This window comes from Mastigoproctus giganteus, chromosome 9 (genome assembly GCF_048544385.1).
Source record: "Mastigoproctus giganteus isolate SK-2022 chromosome 9, ASM4854438v1, whole genome shotgun sequence".
In the NCBI taxonomy this organism is placed as follows: Eukaryota; Metazoa; Arthropoda; class Arachnida; order Uropygi; family Thelyphonidae; genus Mastigoproctus; species Mastigoproctus giganteus.
This window is the reverse complement of record NC_143583.1, coordinates 194474234-194497833: the sequence shown is the minus strand read 5'-3', so window position 1 is coordinate 194497833 and position 23600 is coordinate 194474234. Positions and strand designations below refer to the sequence as shown.

Sequence of the window (23600 nt, the reverse complement as noted above, 5' to 3'; positions counted from 1 at the left end):
TAAACAATATCTCTTGAAGGGACTCCATAAAACCCCTGAAGTAAGTTTTCGCAAACTCCCCTTTCCACTCATCCTTCCTGTCTTCACACATCTCCTAGTCATGCGGTGTACTCATCACTCTGCTCTTATCTTTCCGTTTCTCGTCAGTTGAAAAGGCGTGGCTATGTTTACTTGTCTCCGCAGCTCGCGAAGTGACTCTCGTGCGGTTGGCTGGCTTCCATGGCTGTCCATCAAGCAGCGTGTTCCACTCATAGCCGCCTTCGAGCTGTGGGCCGACCTTAAGACGTTGGCTGTCTCTAAGTGGAAGGCCGACCCTCGAGTAATGACCTTTATGCTGACCTTTGACGAAAGTAAATACAGTATTATAGATGTCAAGGTCGTGGAGGTGAATCATCGTAGGAAAGTGGTAGCGGATTTCTCAGCAGGTAAGGAGTGAAAAACAGAATCTGTAGCACGGATTGAGCGAGTGAAGGTGCGACTAAAAAAACTGCAAAGTTTCTCACAACGTTCACCGACAACTCCATCCTTTAAAGGTTGCTTATCTACCCACGAATGTATAACTGTGGAACTATTATCCATACTCATTTTCCTTATTTTATTATTATTTTTTATACAGGACACGTATCAGTTTGTAAACCCGTAACAAATGTGTAACCAACTGGAGGACAATATGTTTGCAACTGATTGTCTGAAATCATTGCTCAGGCAGATAGTGGACCACTTTTAGTTTTGTTGTGTTTTTTGAAGTAGGTATATACTCCAAAACGGACTATGAAATAACCGGAGTTAAAGGTTCATTCACCCGAGGGTAAACTTTGGTACACGAGGGTCTCGCGCTATTTTTTTTTTTTTTTTTTTTTTTTTTTTACCCAATCTTGGTTAAAATATGCGACACCGTAAGTATTACAGTATTTGCATTCCATTAACGTTGGTGCTCTCTTCATTACTACGACCTCTGTAGAGGGTCACGACAAAGCAAAGATGTAGGGACATGATTGCGTTAGCAAAATTCCGGAAATTAATTATTTTGAAGGCAAGGGAGGGATAAATGTAGCACAGAGTACAAACGATACCACTGGAAGGCGCTGAGTCCTCGGACCACCAAACTACTAGAAACGGAGATGGAATTTTGAGTCACGAAATAATTTAAGCATTAGGTTCATGATTTATTCCTTCAATATTCACTTAATGAAGTCGTTGCCCTTGCACGACATATCAGCGTAATCAGAAACTTAAAGAAGTTGGAGTAGGGTTGTTAGTGTAGTGAAGTTCGGTTTGAATTTGATGTGAAATCGAGCGGTGCGCACTCGATTTTGAAAGCAGGATGTCGCTTACACTAATAAATAAAATATATTATCTCATTTTTTCTAAATATACAGGTATCCCTGATATAAGTTCAGCAAAGTGGAAGATGTATTCTACGGACTAAAAAAAATGGGAAAAAATAATAAAATAAAATAAAACGTTATGAAAACATGGGTCCGGAAATGCTTCGGACTACAGTTAATTTACAGAAATTTTTCTCGACAACAGGAGAGTAAAATTTCGTTTCAAAAGTACCTTATTCTAGTGACCAAGTTTTAAGGAAATTGGAGTTTAGAGTAAAGATGTGAATGACTATTTGCCTTTTACCAGTACTGTACTATCACTTTCTCCATTCGGCAACAAAACATAGACGTCGTGTTTATAGTGAGAGTGTGTCGATCATGTGCACCAGCATGTGACAACCAGTCGCTGTAAGGAGGCGTCCATTTCCAGTGCACACAGTCCTTTCAGTGAGTAGTTGATTTGCAATTCTGTACTTAAAATGGACGACTACACATTTCAGGGGTATGCATTTAATTCTCGGTAAAGTGCGTGGTAATGAGACAGAAAGTATAAGGTTATACACGGAAAGATATCTTGAACGTAGTATGCAGAATCATTGTACGTTTAAATTTTCGCATCAGGAAGATCGGTACTGTTCGCCCTTCTCCAGTAGACCGTGGAAGAAAAGTACTAAACAGTTGATAATGGAAGAGCACGTACTGAAACTTTCGAATAGATCTAGTTGTTAAATATGCATTTCCGGACCTATGTTTATAACAATTTTTTTTTTTTTTTTTTTTTTTTGATTTTAGACCATCGAACACAAACCTCCAATTTACTGCGCTTATTTCAGTGAAACCTTGCATATCATATATATATATATATATATTTTTTTTTTTTTTTTTATGCGGTGGCCTGGAAGTCCTTGCCCAGCATCTGATTTCTAGTGCAATGTCTAGGGTATGCTTTGTGATGCAAATGACCATCTTTTCTACATTAATTCTCTCGCCCTCTGGTATGTCATTCAAAAACTTGTTTCAACCTCACCCTCTTATTGTGCTAACTTCAAATTTCCTTCATTGGATGGCTCCCATGAAGACAACACTTATTAAACGAAAGAATCTTCTACATGAATGTATGTACTCGTACACTGGATTCTCACACCCTGTTCTCTGCTTCCCACCATAAGGCATGAGAGTATGGTTTCATTACACCAACTTTACTCGTTCCACAGAAAGAGTTTATATGACAGACGAAAATATTGAAGTCTTTTGATAACATAAAGCAGTTGGTCTTACGTACACTATAGTCCAAGGCTTCGATATTTTACAAATGCCTTGCTTTCCTTAAGGAAGTCCACCCTTTCTCCGTACCTTTTGCTAAATCCGAAATCACCCTTTCCTAAATTTGAAGTAATAAAATATATTTAGTTTATTGCAGTTTACCCAATGAAGGGCAACCGTGCTCCTGGTCCAAATGGATTGGCCATAAAATTTTACAAAGAGTTGAATAAGTGAAGCCTTTAATGCGACGGAAAACTCATAACTGGCAAACGTCAAATTGTTATTTACTAACAGCCTCCGGGAATAAATTTTACAAGGCATACTTAAGAGTTATTTATTTAACTCATTTTAGGTAATATAACCGTATTAGTTTTCCTAAATGCTTAGTTAACAACTGGTTACTGATTATCCTATTTTAGGTAACTTAAGCCTTTTTTTTTTTTATTTTTTTAAATAGCAGTAGGGGTTTCGCGGTATAAGAAAATGGCGATTACAACTTTCTTTTTGATTTTGAAAATTTCTTATTTCCGAAATCATTGCCTATAAGTTCTTCCACAAAAAACTAGGTGGAAGCTTATCCCAGCAGACGATTACTCTCTGGATGATTGATAATCCGCACGTCTCTTCTGCAACCATCTTTTTTTTTCTTAGCTTAATATTGTTCATAAATTCTTGCGGTAACGTCGTCCATTCCTCTGTCAGCGCCACCTTCTGCTGGTGAACATTTTCTGGTGGGTGTGGACGTGCCGCTAGGCGTCTCCCCAGAGCGTCCCATGTGTTCAATGGGATGTAGATCGTGGAACGGGCAGGCCAATCCATACGAACAATGTCCTCACTTTCCAAATACTGTATACATATCAACAGCTGCAGTGCGATGGGGTGTGGCGTTATCATCCACAAACACGAACTCGGGGCCAATGGCACCTCAGAACAGACGCACATGGGGAAGGATTACCTCAGTACAGTAGCTTGCACCGGTTACAGTACCGCCTTCCAGTATCTGGAGTTGTGTATGTCCATCCAAGATAACGCCTCCCCAGACGAGAGCACTTCGACTACCATATCGATCCCTTCCAGTGATGTTTGCGAGGTGATACCGTGTGCCAACCTCTCGCCAGATTACTGACGTCCAGAATCGCTGCTGAGACTGAATATACTCTTATCAGTAAAAAGTACCTTAAGTAAAGATTTTGTGGTAACCTTTAGAAATAGTGTTGGTCCTTAAGTTTTGCACACCAGTGTATAAGCTGGAACATGTTGGAATTACTGGAAAAATTCTAAGATGGATTGCTGAGTGGCTGCAGGACAGTGGGTTGTGATTTGGTGGAAAAGGCAGAAGTGTGGGGGGGGGGGACCAAGGATCGATTCTTGGATCACTGTTGTTTCTGATTTTCATAAACGAAATCGACGATGGGACAGAAGGCTTGTGTCAAAATTTGCAGACGACGTAAAATTTGGTAGAGTAGTTAATGACCAGTACCAAGCAAGGCTCCTTCAGGATTGAACAGGCTACAAGAAGGGTCAGAAAAGTAGCAGCTTTGTTTTAATGCAGGAAAATGCAAGGTCTTCCACTTGGGGAACAGCAACTCCAAAATAAATTATACACATGGTGTGGTTGAATTAAAAAAGAGTAGAGGAAGAAAGGGATCTGGGAGTTATCATACTGGCGGATATGAAGTTTTCTGAACAGTGTAAACAGGCAGCCGCGAAAGCCCATGATGCCCTATCGATGATTTATGGAACATTATCCTGGAAGTCATACTCCCATGGCATTAAGGCAATTGTAAGACCACATTTGGAATACTGTGTTGAAGTATGGAGACCTAATCTGAAAAAAAGACATTGAGTTTCTTTAAAGAGTCCAAAGATGGGAAACTCGAATGGTTGTTGTTTTGTTTGTTAGGAGCATTAGCAACTAAGGCCATATTGCCCCTGGATATGCGGTGGTCATTCACTGACCTTTCCGCATCCTCCGTATTTGGTGGTGACGGGCTCGAACCCCGGTCTAATCAAGAAGCGTATGCTACGCACAGCTGCTCCTTCCCACCTGGCTACGGAGGCGCCGACTCGAATGGTGGGATCGGCAAAGGAGCGACAACATGATGAAAGACTCCGTATATGTGGGCTGCAGAGCATGGTAACCAGGCACCTCAGAGGTGACATAACCGAGGTTTAAGGCTCTGTCTGGGTGGAGTTAGTAAAATGAACGAAGGCGGAATTTTCACTGTTATAGAGAATTCCAGAAGTCGGGGGCATATTTCAAATTACAAGGGAAGAGGGTTAGACTAGATCAGCGTTCCCAGACGGTGGTTCGCACTAATGTAATGGCGTCTGCTTAGATCTACATAGGAAACTTTGGAAACAAGCTTTTGAAATGAAAAGGGCAGAATGATTAGGACAAATTGTAGGATAAGAAGAGACTTTAGACAGTGGAAAATAAGTAGCATAATGAGTAATAAATATAATTTTAGTTTTATGTTTCCCAGGGGAATGAGTGCCCTTTAACCGGAACGAACCATAAAGAATGGCAGTTGAAAGCTTTTGTGATTTGTTTTCCTACCTTTCTCAGTGAAAACACAAGAGAGACTTAGCTCAAAGAGCTGACAAATAAATTTGTATAAATGTAATAATTAAACGAAGGCAATGTTTGGAACGAGGAGAAAAAATAGAGAGATTTGATTGGCCGGGTTGTGCCGTGTAAGAACAGGGAAATAGTTCATGGAAGAAATATTTCTTCCGCTCCAAAATTCCATATATTATATGGAATAAATTATAATCATTATTAATAAAAATATTATTTCAATTATAATAAATAGAATATATTATATGGAATTTTGGCGCTAAAAAGAGTGGTGTGTGAAGAAGCGGTTCGCGAATCAAAAGAAATTGGGAAGTGCTGGACTAGATTCTAGAAGCTTTCTTTCAGCTAGCGAGTCGTTAATTGCTGGAACAGGTTGCCTTCACAGGTAGTTGAGGCTGACAGTTTGAATAAATTTAAAGGTCAACTGGATAGTTACCTATGTGAGGAGGGACGCAAATATGTATTTTCTTATCTACTGTCCCCCCTCCCCGGCCAGCTCAGCAAAAGTCTGACTTCCTTTCACTTTAATGGCTATTACTTACCTAAATTCTTTGGGAAATAGTTGAGATGAGGGCGCAAGACGTGTACCTTAATACTCATATTGCAGCCTAGTTTTCTAAACTTGCCAATAGATTGCCCTAAATACAATGCATGCATATTACAGAGAATGATGTCTCTGGATTGAGGACGTGTGTCATTTTATCCCCCTTTTCTTCAAATAAGATATCAGGTGGCATTATAGGGGAACAATAAATAATATGCCACAATTCACTCATTAGATGTTTCTAGAACTATCTATCTTCGCGTTGCGTTAGCACTTCATACTTTTTGTGATTATTACAAATAACATGAATGGACGAATTATTCTGTAATAATGCTTTTTTTTATTTCACATTTGAAATTCATAATTGAGATAAAAGGGAAAAAAATAAATTTATTAACACTGTTAATCACCATTTCCCATGATATTTGTAATACGTAAAGTGGTGTCGGCCAATCGTACTGTCTGGGTCAAACAGGGACTACTTATTCACAGGGCCGGTTAAGCCTGCGCTCACACACGCGGCACCAAGGCGGATCCGGTAGTGCTAGTTGCCCCAGGCAACCAATAAAATTAAAGATCTTTCACAGTTTTAATCTTATTGGTTGGGGGATTAAGTATTGGGGAAACGTTTCACAGTCGCATGTGTGAACTCAGCCTAAATGACTAAACCTCCCACCCAAATCGTAAATATAAGAAGATTAAAATCAAGCTTACATTGCTATTATTATAATATTCTAACTTTTAACATAAAATATCGTCAAATAATATATAAAAAATTCAAAAAAGACACCAGTCCTTCACCTTAGCACAGTGGCTGCGATCGCTCTCTTTCAACGCCGTGTGCAAGAGGCCTGGGTGGTTTCAATCCTATTCCCGGGGGGAAAGGTGGGTAATTTCTGTTCTTTCACAACGTGGTGGAGTTAATCGAAACAGTGTTTTTGGAGTTCTTTGAAATTAAACATTGTTTAATTTCAAAGCAGCAAAAGCTGACACTGAAGGTTAAAGTTTAAACAAATGAGAAAACAGTTCTTAAATAAAATGTCTAACAAAACAGAAGTCAAACTATAAATAATTTATGCAATATAAATGGTGTGAATTTTGTGTTCATGTTACTTTATTGATATTATATAATGTATCTTATTTACACAATGTTATTTATGACATTTAAATGAATTGTTCACTGTTTTTGGTAATTTACTGTTTCGCAAATTGCATCTTTTCTCGGTAAACTGACATATGCCTCACCTGTATTTCATAATTGTTGGAAATAATAGCAAGCAGTTTTATTTTTAAAAAATATTATTTCATTTAAGGGTTCAGTTCACTTTCTCGATTTTTAATCAAGGGAATACATTACTTATCTCCAACTGTGTAATGTTGTTTTCCAAAATATTACACTTAAAACATTCCGGCTCTTCACCCCCCCCCCCATAAAAAACTTCTTTTAACAGCTTCCCTTTCTTCGTCCCAGTTACCGCATTTTTGATTGTAATGATTATTCCTGTTAAACAAAACTATATATATATTTAACTACTCTTAACTACTTCATTGTGCTAATATATATGTATAAAGTGATAAAGATGCAATGAAATTACTGAAAGTCTTATTAAACAGGAATGAGAAATTAAAATTTATAAAAAATATGTAAAATACATATAAAACTGGGTTATGGATCCGGGGTCTATGGTAAACGTAGAAAAAAAATCAGGCAACCATAATGGAAAATAGACAAAAAGATAATTATTTGTGTATGAGCTGTCAGTTGTAATAGCCATGGAAGAATTGAGAATTTTCTAGCATACAGGTTCTCTCAATTCTTCCATGGTTATTACACCTAATAGCTCAACTTCTCTACCAAATATAGCTCAACCAAATACACAAATAATTACCTTTTTGTAATTATATCTGAAAAGGCCTAACACCATAATTAAGAATATATAAGAAAAATGAATTTTGTATACCTTTTGGACTTTGTTCATTAACGAAATAAATGCTTAATTAAAATTTTATCATTTTAAAGAAGTGACCCGTTTTCTGCTAGGTTTGGTATTACTTTATTTTAGAATAATTTTGCATCTTTTCAAATATTTCCGGTAAGGATAATCAGGTTCCTTCACTTCAGTGTTCTTGAGAATTTACGGAAATGTTAACCTATAGCTTATCATTACAGGTTTTTTGTTAACTCCAAAATAATTGCCTTAGGCCTTCAAATGATTACACGCGTTGATCAAAGGCAGCGAACGGAATTGCAAAGTTCGAAGGACAACCTCATATACTGCATATATGTATCGCACAAAGGGGCATACAACTTTCACTATAATAATTACAGTATGCTAATTACAAAAATAAATTTATTCCAAATTACCTCCTTTTCTTCCCAGTTGGTCTCTACCTTTGTCGGAGTCTCCAATACAACTACTTCCATTTCATCTATCCTGTACCTGTCCATAGCTGATTTTTGTTATTCAACTTCGCCAGAAGCGTCCTTCACACGTCTAGGTGGATAACGGAATATGTCTTGCCCTCCAGGTGGAGCACGTTACAAAATTAATTTGTTCCCTAAGGCAAGGAGATTAATACTCTGGAAGATTTTTTTCTTGCCGTTGTTACCATACACTTACGGAAGGTCTGTTTTACTTAATAATTGTCCAGATGGAATGTTTGTCCGAAAGCAGAAAACGCCTAATACGAGAGTACCTAACAGTATCCATGTCCACTGAATCTTCTGCTGGAAATTTTATTTTCCGATAAGTGAGAAAATCTGACCCTATGTAATTCTTGCCATCAGATAAAAGCTTTTATTCTTAGAAGTAGATCAGTAGCTCTTAGAATACGCAAACCGATTTAGGGTATTCCATTATATTCTAGTGTTTTGTGGGGGGGGAGCAAATGTTGATTTATGATGAGTACACTATATATTAGGGGCACCTTTGTGAATTACGGGCTGATAATCCCTTTATTTCTCACCATACGTTGGTAATATTCTAAAACTGACCACTAAATTGCGAACCAGCCTTTCCTGGAATTGGTGTTCGGTGATTTTCAGGTTAAAGGTTATCGGGAAATTATTATGAGGAAAGGGAGAATGGTTTTCTAATTCAAAATCGCTATTTAGCGTTAGTCTTTTTAGATACGATCAAAGACAATTCGATGAAACGTTCTTTGAAAACCTTATAATTTTTGTTGAACAGTTTTATATTTAGCCAGAAAAAATTCTACTGTAGAAAGAATAACAACATTGTCACGAAAACAACAAATAAATAACCGAAAAATTGTTGTTCTTGATCCGAAAGAAAACTCGAGAGGATATATCAGTTAAATCATCAAAATGAATTCATATTCTCGGAAACAAATCAGAAGCAACATTCAAAACAGTTATATTGATGGGTAAAAAGTGTCGAACACTTTAAATTTGGAATTTTGGCGAAAATTGATTTTTGATGTAAATTGATTTTGTGAATTGCTTTTTCGGAGTAGATTGCAAAATCAAGTGCTTCGACAAAACTGGCAATTAGTGCATGTGAAGGTTTTCATTTACATTTTAATACATTTTCTATAAAATGCATAATTTTTTTTTGTTTTTAAGTTTCTCTGAATTTTTAAAAATTTCAAGACTACACGTATATACAGTGAATCCCGGAAAAAATATCCAATTTTTTTGTTATTATTATAATACTTAAACGTTTGATTATAAGTTGTATGATTTTTTTGCAAATTTTAATCAGTGATTTTGACATCAGTAAATTGTGATTATTGTCAGCAATGTGGTGTGTGTGAACTGATTGTATACTGTTATTATTTAAGCGTTAAAAATAAATATTACCTTTTGCTTCCTATTTTGTTTTCTTATACAGGGTGTCTCAAAAATATTGGTACAAACGTTTAGAGGAGGTAGGTAACATCTAAAGGAATGTGAATCGCATATGAACCCATAACCGGAAACGTCACCGTAAGTCGGTACACGCCCTATTCATCAGTTCGCGAAAGGGAAAATTTCTGGTTTACTCATTCAAGCAGTAGTCGCCGCACGAGGAGCATGCATCGATATACGAACTGTGAGCTGGCAGACATGCACCTAGTGTACGGATTAGCAGAGGGCCCACACGATGTGCGGGCGCCTCCGTAGCCAGGTGGGCAGGAGCAGCAGTGCGTAGTACACGCTTCTTGATTAGACCGGGGTTCGAGCCCACCAAATACGGAGGATGCGGAAAGGTCAGAGAATTACCACCGCATATCCCCGGAGCAATATGGCTTTAGTTGCTAATGCTCTTAAAAAAAACCAAAAACCAAATAACACGGTGTGCGCGCCCCCATGCGGCACAACATCGCTTTGCAATAAATGTGTGGGCAGGTAATGGTCGGTGACTGCTTAGTCAGCCCATACCTGTTACTATCCCGCATGAACTCCGCTAAATATCGGATCTTTCTACCAGGGTTACTTGACGATGTTCCAGCAAATGTGAGACGCAACATTTGGTTTCAACATGACGGGGCGCCTGCCCATTATGGAAGGTGTGTTCGTGACCATTTGAACAGGCGTTTTGGGCGTCGATGGATTGGCCGTGGTGGACCCGTTGCCTGGCCCCCAAGCTCACCTGATTTATCCAGGTTACTGCTTAGTCAGCCCATACCTGTTACTATCCCGCATGAACTCCGCTAAATATCGGATCTTTCTACCAGGGTTACTTGACGATGTTCCAGCAAATGTGAGACGCAACATTTGGTTTCAACATGACGGGGCGCCTGCCCATTATGGAAGGTGTGTTCGTGACCATTTGAACAAGCGTTTTGGGCGTCGATGGATTGGCCGTGGTGTACCCGTTGCCTGGCCCCCAAGCTCACCTGATTTATCCAGCCTTGATTCCTTTCTGTGGGGGACCCTCAAATCTATCGTGTATGAGTTGCCTGTAGAGACGGAAATGGATCTCGTGGTGAGACTCGTCTGCGGTGCTGCTACTGTCAAAAGAAACTCCAGGTGTGTTCGACAGTGTCCGGCAATCCATGCTGCGTCGGTGTCACGCATGCATCGCGTCTCATGGTGGAACCTTCGAGCATCTTTGTAACATCGTGAAATGCATCCATCTCGTACTCCATTCTTAAGATTTTGTCAAATAAATGTTTGCCACTAATTACTGTCTTGTGTCATTTCTGCTTCTTGTGCCTCTGCTACTACTTTCCCGTGACGTTTCCGGTTATGGGTTCCTATGATTCACATTCCTTTAGATGTTACCTCATCTCCCCTAAACGTTTGTACCAATATTTTTGAGACACCCTGTATTGTCTTATTACAGTGAAAATCATGAATATTATATGATAAAAATTCGAAAAGGTGAACAATTCGTAAATGAATTGGATTTATACAGATAGCTAATAACAACAAAAAATAAATTGTAATTATATATTTATTCAAATAAGAAAAAGGACAAAGCTACACATGGACCAAAACGTTTAGAAACGTTTAGGTTGGCTGAATAACTCCAAATCACTTGTTGGGCATATATCTCTGTGTTTAGCTAGAGATATAAATAATTTAACGTTGTGGTCGTTAAGGTATAGCTTAACGTATATTCCAAACTTATTAGCGTAACGTATATTCCAAACTTATTAGCGTAACGTATAACGTAAAAGTAGATAGCATAATACGTATCACTTTGGCGTTCTAGAGCAGTTATCATAATTTAAGGGCACAAAGGATGATATTGTTGAACACGTTGGCATTAATGACATTAAGAGTAGGAGATCTGCAGATTTACCTAACAAGCACAGGTTAATGTTGAAAAAAAAAAAAAAGTCGCGAATTAGGGTTAAACTAAGTAAATCTACAGATCTCCTACTCTTAATGTCATTAGTGCCAACGTGTTCAAAATATCATCCTTTGTGCCCTTAAATTATGATAACTGCTCTAGAACGCCATAGTGATACGTATTACGCTATATACTTTTACGTTATACTTTTCGCTAATAAGTTTGGAATTCACGTTACGCTATACCTGAACGACCCCAATGTGAAATTAGTTATATCCATAGTTAAAACACAAAGATATAGCTCTAAAAGTGATTTGGAATTATTCAGCCAACCTAAATGTCTTTTTTTGTCCATGTGTAGCTTTGTTCTTTTTTTTATTTGAATAAATATATAATTACAATTGTCTTTTTTGTTGTCATTAGATATTTGTATAAATCAATTCATTTACGAATTGTTCACCTTTTCGAATTTATATCATATAATATTCGTCATCTTCACTGTAATACGTCATAACAGTATACAATCAGTTCACAAACACCACATTATTGACAATAATCACGGTTTAATGACATCATAGATTAAAATTTGCAAAAAAAAATCATACAAATTATAATCAACCGTTTAAGTATTATAATAATAATCTTAATAATAATACTTAAATATTCTTAAGTATTATAATAGTAACAAGAAAACGGGATATTGTTTCCTGTTACCATACAAAGTGCCATATCACTGAAAATAATTGTGAAAAATAAAGTTGTTCAATGTCGTGATAACATTTTACATGAAAGGGTCAATCACTAGATAATTTGTTCAAACCATATCATCTTTTTATATAAATTTAAATAATTTGTCTTATTTTTTTATAGTTTATAAAAAATAAGAAATTATTTATAGTGATTATATATATATTTTTATAGTGATTATATATTTTAAATTAATTTAATTATAATAATAAATTTAATAAATAAATGTTTGTTATATCGCTATGGCCCATTCAGAATCCCACATAAAATGTTTTGCGAACAGTAATAGTGGTGTTATTTTAATTATCTGAAGTGAAAAAGGGAGTGGGGTGAAACAATCAAAAACTAACGTGTCCAGGCTTATACGAACACAGCTTTTCGTATAAGCGGGTACACGACGCTCCAAATTCTGGGAGATCTACAGAATAACTAAGTCGATGGTCCCGATTCATTCCACTTTTGGTCCTTCGGACCCACGATGTAGGGTAGCTTATTTCTGTACAACTTTCTCTTAGAGATGCCGACTCGTATAAATTATTCTGTAGACTGAATCACAATCTTGGGATGGGATAGGGCCGCAGCGGCTAACAGGTTTTCAGAATTTGAATCGCCTTGTTCAGGCATACCGTAGGGCGGGGCCATGTTCATGGCTTTTGAACTGGATCAAGGTTCCAATCGCTGATATTACAGAAATATCAGCGATTTAGCAGTAGGTTGTGGTTTTGGGAAAAATGTCAGAAAAACATTAACCTCTTTTTTAAATCGTTGGGGAGATCCATAAAAAAAAAAAAAAATTATATATATAAACTGGGTTTCATACTATTGACTAAAAATGATGTAGTGTTAATATTACTGTAATAGGATAAATGTGTGCAACGTTAAAACTATTGTACATAGTCAATTAGGCTGTGCATGAAAATATTTTGTTCAATTTCATAATTTAATTGATTTTAATTTAAACTACCTGTAAGGAAAAAGTTGTGAATGAACGGGACATGACTAACAGATTATTAAAATAATACTGGCCTTAGTCTGGCTAGCCTATGATTAAAGGTGAAAGGTAATAAAAGTAAGAAATGATAAATAGAAGTTAATAAAGCGAAAATTGAAATTAGAAAGGTTAAAATAACACACACACACACAACGAGTATTCCCACTTTTCGTCCGGATGAGGCAGTCATGCGGCGAGGCATTGAGTCCTCTAGTTCACGAAAGCGTTCCACACGTATTTACATGCTTGCTTGCTGCATCACTGTTCATAATTCCGTCGCATTTCTGGGTGGAGGATCCAAAGCTCGAACGGACCTTTCCACAGCAACCCAAAGATAAATAAATTTTCTGTTTATACTCCGGGACGACCAAACGGTCAGGAGTTCACAAGATAAGACAGAATACAAGAAACAGCACCGTATTCAGCAGTCACGGGCTTGAACCCCGGTCACTCAAGGCACGTGTACTTATGCACCCGAGCACCTGACCACTAGGCTACGGCGGCCCCACATGGTTCATGTCCGGCGAACTGGGAGGCCATTCCATGGTGGTAAAATCTGCGGAATACTCTTCGAAACACGTTATAGTCACTATGGCTCTGTGAGGAGGCGCACTGTCCTGCTGCAAGAGTCCATTGACCTCTGGGTGCATGATGACCATGAAAGGATGCAGGTGGTCTGCAATGATGGACACGTAACCTGGGACGTTCAGAGATGCGTCTAGACGTACCAGAGGTCTCAGCGTGTGCCAGTTGAACACGCCCCAGACCATTACCAACCGTCCACCTGCCTCAACAGTTCCTTGTTAACATGATGGGTGCATAGCTTCGTGCGATTTCGGCCAGATATGCACCACCGTCCCGTCCGCTCGAAATAACTGGAAACGGGACTCATCAGACCAGGAGACCCGTCTCCAATCATCCAAGGTCCAGTGCCGATGTTCTTTCGCTCAGTTGAGGCTTAGAGTCCTGTGTCGTGGTGTTAGCAGTGGGACTCTGGTGGGTCGGGTCCCATAACTTATTGTGGCTAATGATCGCCTGATGGTCTGGGTGGAGACATTTCTGGCATCTCCCTCGTTGAAGTCGGTGGTGATTTGTTAAAATGTGAAACAGACGTCAACGGCCACCTTCATCCACCACCTTTCTTCGCCCACAGCGCTGTTCACGATGAGATGTTATTCCGTAAATGGCGTATTCCAGATATACTCTTGATACTGTCAAACGGGGATAGTGCAATTTCTGTACCACTCCGCGATAGAGTAACCCATGGGTTAGGCACCCACTATCATCCCTCTTTCAAAGTCGGCTAGCTCACGACGTTTATCCATACTGACATCAAATTACCGTCTATGTGAATGCCATGTGAAAAAAAAAAAAACTGTATACAGTACCTTCCAAGCGGTGGGTTCGTCCACTAGCTAGAGGGGTAACAGCGTCACCTTGCCCAGGAACCAAGTGTGTGTGTGTGTAAGTAATTTTTACGATAATAAAAAAAGTAACACCTTTGGTGAATGGGGGAAGGTCATTTTTTCTTCTCTCTTTAACAGACTTTAAAAGTAATCGTGGATGACGTATACAAGGACGAATGGCTTTACTCTCAGAAGGGCGGAAAAGTAAAAAAATATACAAATTTGTATATATGTGTTTCATGAACAACGTCTATTTGCTTGGAGTATGACAACTGTTTGCAACAAATATCTACATATCCAGTAAAAATAGAGATAATTATATTTTGAAATTTTATTTTATTTTTTTCACCCTATTCAAGTTTGCATTAGTGGCAATTTATTTTAAAGGCCTTGTGTCCTTGGTCACTTTAGCAAATGCATTTAGGTAGTTCCTTGGCAGCTTTTAGTGAAGGTTCCATTTTAGCAATATAGTAAAAATGAAGATTGTGGAAATCAATAAGAAACCTTTAGAAATAAGAAATATAAGAATATTTCTTATTTCAATAAGAAATACAAAGATGGTAACGTCGTTAAAAAAAATTCAAATGGGCATTTGTTGCGTGTCCACGAATTAAGTTCATAGTAGGAAAAGCTCTTTTATTTTTAATATATTTATTTTTGCAGTCAACATGCATGCGTGGTCTATACTGCTTCATTTAGCACAGCACCTGAGGCCTCAAATTGGAGCTGCTGCCGTAGTCTGGGCGGTCGTAACTGTCCCTAATTCAAGAACTCATTCTCGGCCAAGAGACCTATTCCAAATGTGACTTTCGCTGAGCTATTATTATAAAGATCTTGTGCGACTAACCATGTTAATAAACGAAAACAGAATTGTGAAATTCAAGCTATGCTTGTTTCCTCCATGATGAAAAATAGCCCACGTTAGCTTTCTATTATATATCACTTTATATCTTCAGGGCTGGCTGCTTGACAAGTATTGGTCTAGCAAACTCGGGGTGCCTAGCTGAACTAAGCCTTTCTGCTTTGTAGATTTAGTTCCTTTTACTTTCTTTTACAGTTCTTAACTTCGCTAATTGAGAAGTTCATATTTCTCTTGTATATGAAAGTGGAGAACTCAAAAGTTCGTTATTACGAACTTTTGATGGTGATGAATCCGATGGCAAGGGTGCAAGACCTAGCAAGAACGTGAAGTCTCAGTAGTGAAAAAGCGAAACATCCGAAGGATTGGGGCCACGTGCGGTATTTGTAACTCACTGAGTGTCTGTAATACCTCGAACCCAGGGTTAGAGGTATCTACATAGCACTCCCTTATCACTTAGCCATTCCGGAGTGATTCCTCTGTGAAAATTAACAGATCTTAACAATAATAAGGTGAGGAATTTTATATTGTGGGGAGAAGAAATGGAATTGCAATAGTGTTAAATAAAGAATTAAAGGAATGTGAGGAAGCTGTTGAATATATTACTGATTGGATAAAAGCAGAACCAAGAGATTTGGTGCTGGTTCAGCACCAAATATTCGATTGTGATGAAGAGGTAATAGATGGACTGTATGAGAGAGTAAAAGGAGTACTAATTAATACAGAGAAAAAGAACTGTCATCTGGTAGTAATGGGAGTTGGAATGCGGTGGTGGGAGAGATGAGAATTAGTTGGGAAACAATAGATTAGGAAAGAGAAATGAGAAAGAGGGAGAAAAAATGGTTGAATTTGGGAGGAGAAATAAATTGGTGGTGAAGAATGCGTAGTTCAACGTTTATAAAAGGAGGCTTAATACCGAAATGTAATGCTAGGGTTTGTGGTGGTAAGGTACCAACTGGATTATATAATGGTAAGATAAAGGTATAGGAAGAGTGTTAAATTTCGCATGCCTATTCAGGACCTCATATTAATAGCTATCGCAATACAGTAATTATGGAAGTAATAATAAAATTTTAAAAGAACTGAGAGGGCAAAGGATAACGGAATATGGATAGGGAAAATTTTGCATGATTAATTGAAGAGAGAGATTGAAAGGGAAAGTCGAAGGTGAAAACAACCTGGGTTGAAATAAGGAATTAGATTATGGGGGTCGATGAGAAAGTAAGAGGATATAAGAAAGGAACTATAACTAAAAAATAACTGAGTTACGGCAGAAGTGATAACAAAAATGGTAGAAAGAGGATGGAAGAAGGTGAACACACAGTGGAGAGAAATCTAGAGAATATAAATTCTAGCTTTCTGTTACTCGATACCTTGCATTTGGTAACATTCAACTTTAGCTGCCATGTTTGCAGTCAGTCCAAATTCTTTTGAAGCAGCATAGCCTGGTTCTGATCGTTACCAACCTTCCCGACCTTTAAGTCATCGGTATACTTCTACAGTATTCGCTATATTCCCTCATTAATATCATTTAGGAAGATAAACACCAAGAGAGGTTTGAGCACTGATCCCTATAGGAATTCACTGGCTCTTCCAAGCTCACTGTGACGAATACCAATTTATGACCACACTCCATTTCTTGCTTTCCACCAACCCTTAATCCACTGATAATTCTACCTTCTTATCCCAACTTGCTGTATTTCATAAAATCCTCTCAAGAGGAACCGTATGAAAAGCATTACTAAAATCCAGATATTTAATGTCAAAGTTTTTTCTTGCAACCAATTGCTTTATAACCTTCTCATAACAATTTACCAGAGGCCAGGCAAGATCTCCCCTTAGCGAAACTATGGCAATGCCATTTAGGATACCATTCTTGTTGAGATAGTTCCGTATTGTGTCTTTAACCATATATTCCTTAATGTTACCAACTACAGTAATCAGGCTCGGTAGTCTATATGCCTCGCTTTTTAGCTCTTACTTTATGATTTTGGCTCTTCTCCAGTTCAAGAAAATAATTCCTGAAGATAATTAGAATCTGATTAACATTATGAATATTTGGATGATGCTCCCACTTGACGCCTTTTTCGGTATAACTGGATGTACAGCATCAGCCCCCGGAGAATTTCAATCTGTCCGCTTCGGCAGCTTTTCAGATAGGCACTTCAATGATATCCTTAAATCGTTTACACTGCTCTACCATTAATATCCTGACACCAGCATATCCACAAATAACCTTTATTTATAGGAAAGCTAATAAGGTGTGCTGAAGATTGCCTGTAGTCTCTGTAGGAAAACTTGGACATTAACTCTGATATACCTTCATCAATATCATTGATAAATACAGAAAACAACAATGGGCCCAACACAGACCCCTGAGGAAATAATATTAGTCCACGAAGAGCAGTGTCCATTGATTACCACTCTCAAAAGCTTTCCTAAAATCCAAGTATATTAGAGGCCTACGATGCAAGAAAGCAAGCTTATGCAGCATCAGCCAAAAAAAAAAAAACTTCTCCCATTTCATCCCTCCATTCATTCCAAATCCCTGTCCTGGTCAGCTTTAAATTTATTTAGGCTATTAACTTCCACAACAAAACATGGAAGCCTGTTCCACCAATCAACTACCCGCGCTGGCTAAAGGCAAATTTCTGCACATCTATTCTTTGTGGTCAGGCTCTCGGCTGGCCACTCTAACATTTTGACGCTCATATCGCCAAACCAGTACACGAGCAGTATGACACTGTCGTGCTGATACATGCTGCCACAACGCAGGTAACGCATTATTGTCCAGGACATCTAGACAGACCTCAACATTCATGGTTTTGTCCAAAACAACCAATAGTCCCAGGCCAGACCATGAAAAATAGAACCAGACCATCAGGTTACTTTCGCCAAACTTCATTGTCGGGATGATAAAGTTTGGCAGGTACATGGTCTAACAGTCTGAAGGCACGACCTTCCGACTGGTAGATCATGTACGTTACTCGTCACTCCAAAACATAGCTTTCCACTGGTCTACGGTCCAAGGGCAGCGGGCCTTACGCCGAATCAGACGGCGTCTGGAATTAGTCGGGGTGATTAATGACGTGTGGAAGATAATGCGACTTGGTAACCCATATTGTGCTGCATCCTGCACACTGTACTGTTGGTCATATGGGTCCTAATCATCTCACTGATGGCCTGTGTGTGCTGTGGCAACATCGACCTGCGATCCGAGCTGACTATTCTCTGCAGGACTCTTCTGTCATCTTCTCATGAGCTTCAGAGAATTTCGGGGTCGTGTTGTTCTGCCTCCATTTGCGGATAACATAACCAGTCACCGATCTAGGGATCTTCGGTGCCATTGAAATATCACGTACACACAGATTACTTTATGTGGCATCCATTTATCATTCCACACTGGAAGTCAGTTTATTCTGTCGATCGCGGCCTCTGCATTCTCAGTCGTACGTACTACTGTCTTCTCGGAGGCCTACGAGCCTATTTATAGTCCTTTCTGACCCGTGGTACTTGGCTGTATTGGTAAGCACTACAATTCAACTTGGCTTCTTTATTTTTTTTTTTTTTTTTTTGGCATTAATGTGCTTTCAGAGGTCTCTATCACAATATGTGACATGCTTGTACCACAAGATGTTCATCAACCAGAAATATGAATAAAGGTAATTATAAAATACCTGTTTGACTCGTCCGTTATTTCGGCTTTATTGTTGAGTGTACCACTACTTTGGTTTTTCAAGGAGGTCTATCGAATTTGCTCCCTGCTTTTTTTTTTTTTTTTTTGCATTTATATGAGGTCTGTTCAAAAAGTATCTGGACTGCTACAATACAGGAAAATAAGCATACTTATGGGTGGCCGACTTAACCCCCTTCGAAATATGTCTTTCTGATGTGACATGCTTACCGATTACGTCACTTTTGGAAGCTCTTGTGGAAAGCAGATTTTGAAATCGCTGAAAGCTGAGTATCGTATTACTGGTAGAATTTTTAAGGTGCCGTTGTTATTGGGTTTTAGGAGCATCGACGACTGAGCCCATGCTCCGTGTATATTGGCCGTAAACTGCGTGTATCGTGAGGTCGATTTTCTGTTTGCTGGACGAAAAACCCGAGTTTCGGGAGGGAAACCATGCAATCCCCTGATACCGACTAACTCAGCCACGTTGTGAAAAAGATTCATAAAAATTCCTCCCGTCATCGACGGGATTCGAACTCAGGTCTTTTCCACCCAGTGTGGGGAGGTGCAACCATGCCGTAGGCTGCTTTAAGATCTTACTCATCGGCCCGTTTCGTGCATAATTTTGGAAAGCGAACAGGATGAATTACTGAAATTCAAAGAATATCTGAACAACATTCATCATTTCCATACTATCTTTCTTTTCTTGGACGTTTGGTGATCAAAGAGATCACTGAGACTGGCTAAGGTCACACGAAGCCGACAGATTCGGGGCGATACATAAATTGTCTAATCTAATCACTCGAAAAAATATTAAAACATGTATTATCAAAATTTTAATGAGTAGATGTTTGAAATTTAATGAAAGAAAAAGTGAACAAAATCAGCACTATTAAAAGGATTATTATTAAATAATGGGTACCCATTATGAATGGATATTCGAATATTTTTAAATGGTCTTGTTGGTTAAATAACCAAGACCATTTAAAAATCGATCTCACGACACACGCAGTTTACATACAATGTACACGGAGCAATATGACCAGTGTGGTGTGACCTAAATAATATTTTCAATAAAGGCTTAATTAATCAAAGTTCTTCACAAAAACATAATCCACAACAGTCACCTATATAAGTTCTCTTTATAATCCGGCATGGCCATCAGCTTAGATGAGTTTACAACTACTCATTAACTTTGTCTATTAGTCAAGTGAACTTGAACCACCGCCAACTCAAATGCATGTGTTACAACGCTCCCGTGTTGAGCCCTCGACTACTTCTTTGGTTCCAAAAATTTTTAACCGAATATATGCCTTAAAAATTTACAAATTGCGGAGTTTGGATTTGTGTACTCATTTGTGAGATGGATACATAGATCCAAACTGATAAAAATTCCTTGATATCCCTTCTGACAAATGGAATCTACTTCCCGCGTTTCTGCAATAAGCCAATTTCAACAAAGGCGAAATGAAATGATTTTTATTGAATCAATAACAATTCTATGAGGCCTAAATTGTAACCTAAAAGCATTAAATTTATTTTGAATCAACTTAACGTCAATACATTCCCTGTTCTTATTAGGAAGTGGCGCAAATATTAGTGATATACAGTATAATGCCCATTTTTAAACAATGAATTGTAAAAAACGAATAAGAGTACCATCCATGTAAACGAAATCGGCAATTGTTAAAAAATGAATTTGAAAAACTTTTACTCGTACCATTAGTATAGTTATCATTATAGGATTAAAAGGTTCAACGCTGTTTTTGCACATTCCATTTCATACAAACTTTGGGATACTTCTTGAATTCTTAGGAAGATGAGAGAAACTATGCATGTTTTTCCTGGCACGCTGAGTATTGCACATTTAAATTTTAAGAAAATTCATTACCTAAATTCTTTAAAAAATAAGTGTTGATGGGCTCTCAGACAAAATCTTCAACAGTTTTTTTTTTTTTTGTTTTGTTTCAAACTGTTGTACACTAACTTTTTGCCTTTTTGCTAGTTATGACTTTACGTTCATAGCATGATTAGGATTCAAGTATTTTTGTATGATTGTTATCGCACAGCGTGTACGAGTAAAACTTAGACAAACAAATCTCATAGAGCGTTTTCAATGAACATTGAAAATGTGCTAAGGGAGAAAAAGTCAACGCTTTTTATAAAGCGTTGACTGTTCTAAATTTATTATTATTCAACAAAAGCAAGTTTTTCTGTCTTTAAATGGCGCGATTTCCATTCCAGCATTCACAAATGTGGTTCCTTCCCAAATTGAGTTTTAAAACTCGAAATTTGATAAGAAGAATATCGAGTTATTTGACTGAATTATTAACAGTAGTTTACTGCAAGGGATTATGCATGTAGACTAGTCAATTTGGATATTCCGCATTTATTCAGCGAAGGTTACTCACGATTTATCAAACGTTAGAGAGGTAACAATCCCACTGCATAAGGCAATTGTAAGACAATATTTGGAATACTGTGTTCAATTGTGGAGATATCATCTGACAAAAGGCTTCTTGAAAGGGTTCAAAGACGGGCAACTCAAATGGCGAGATCGACAGTAGGACTGCCGTATGAGTCAAGACTTCGATTATGTGGGCTACAGAGCTTGGCAACCAGTGTACCGCCCAGTTAACAAAATCTCTATAACGTTCTGGTGAAATGCACAAGAATATTTATATATATATATAAAGTTACTGTAGTGCTCTCGGCGATTCTGTCGCTGAATGAATGCAGTACCTGGACAAGGTGATGTAGACATTGAAAGGTATCTTTTATACCTGGAAATTGGATGCCCAAGCATCACAACGAAGTCATTACGAGCACATATACTATTTGGTGTCTGAGCATGACTACGCGATGATATTCGTGCGGATATAGATAAGAGAAAGTGACCTTCCTCTCCCACGGTTTTAGGAAGCCGCTGTTCGCATAAGCAATGAGAGTGGTCGAGAACGCAACAACTTTGCAATACTGATATCGGTGTTTTCCTTACTTCAATAGTTAGATGTGAAAAAGCCGTGGGTTGTCTCTTTTCGGATTCGAGTGATGAAGGAATGCAATAAACATGACGATGCTCAGCAGGTGGAGAAAACTGAGGGCAAGTAGAATTTCAGAGTTAAGGATAAGGTTCAGCTGCCAACCAGAACATTGCTATCAATGTAGCAGTGCTACGAATATTTAATTTTCCTTGCATGACAGATTGTCAGGACGTGAGAACACATGCCCGTTGACAATGATGATGAATTTAGGTTAAAATATATACCGGACGGTTTTTGTTGGTTTAGGGATTTATTAGGCGCATCGGCAACTATGGCCAGAGTGCGCCGTATACCGGAGGGTGGGGGGAGATATAGAAAAAAAACTTGCAATTAATGTAAAACGAGACAGTTTTTTTTTCCTAAAGAAAATATTTATAACAAAAGGTAATTTAATTATAAAGGATTTGGTGGTAGAATTGAAACAAAAATAGTTACGGTTCTAGACATTTAAAATCATCTTCATGAATTGTATGTGGTCAAGAGACCGTCCAAGACCATTTGAAACATCGGCATTCATTCAGGTCACTCGTTTAATTTTTTAACTTTCAAGTCTGAAATAATTTTTAAGTTTCATTTAAAAAAAGAAAGAAAACGAACGATGTTGGCTGAACTTTTTTCAAGCAGAGTTAATAATATTTTTGATTAGTTATCATCCAAATTTGTTATAGTGGATGTGCATAATCGATTCTGCCATCTCCTATTTGGCTTAAAACCTGACTGCTTCTCCAAGACTACACTCAACGATACTACCAATCCTCTTCCCTCAGATACTTGCATAAAAAATTCATATAGTTTCCTATAGAGCGAAATTCTTTCTGATTTCCACAATTAGCTTTATTTCGCTTTTTTATATGTCATGCTTCAATCTTCTGGAACTATCATTCGGAAAATGACCTCTGAATAATCTAATAATCTTGTTTAAACAAGAGGCTAAAGGAAAAGTTGGGAAGCTTTTTGGAAAGATGTTTTGGTGTTTAGTTAAAAAAAAAAAATCTGAAACTTGGGCGGGGGGACCCCATAACTACAGTAATCACGAAGTAATAAAAACCTTATTAGAATATAATGTGCACAAGATATGTGTTAGAATAGTAGTTTGAATAAATTCAAGAATGAACTAGACAAACTGTTAGAAGGCATGGACAGGTGATATCGGAAGTAATAGTTTGTGTGAAGTTGTTATAAGCTTTCTGCTTTTTTTTTTTTTTTAATCATTTACCACTAATAATACTAATTTAAAAAATGATAAGATTAAGATGAAACAGAAGAGAAGGATATTTTAGAAGTGCTGTATGGAATAAATACTTTCCTAAAATGCCTAACGAATTAGCTGAAGACAACTGAAAACAGGAAAAGATTGAAATGCGAGAAATTTTGGATATTAGCTCTATTATTAGTCGTGCAAAATAACAAGTATATATAA

The 23600-nt window shown here is 37.9% G+C and overlaps 1 protein-coding gene across 6 annotated transcripts in view; it reads right to left on the bottom strand.

The window, feature by feature from the left end:
* Positions 1–23600, bottom strand: part of LOC150080996 (transcription factor AP-2-epsilon-like) — a 392409-nt gene that overhangs the window by 219556 nt on the left and 149253 nt on the right. Inside the window, exon 1 of one of the 6 annotated variants that reach the window (XM_090382047.1) lies at positions 8082–8328. The exons of the other annotated variants lie outside the window; for them this stretch is intronic. Within the exon in view, the coding sequence (XP_090238173.1) occupies positions 8082–8165 (84 nt within the window). The 5' untranslated portion in view covers positions 8166–8328. Of the gene's footprint in view, positions 1–8081; positions 8329–23600 lie in introns of those variants that run through there. 6 annotated transcript variants of the gene reach the window in all.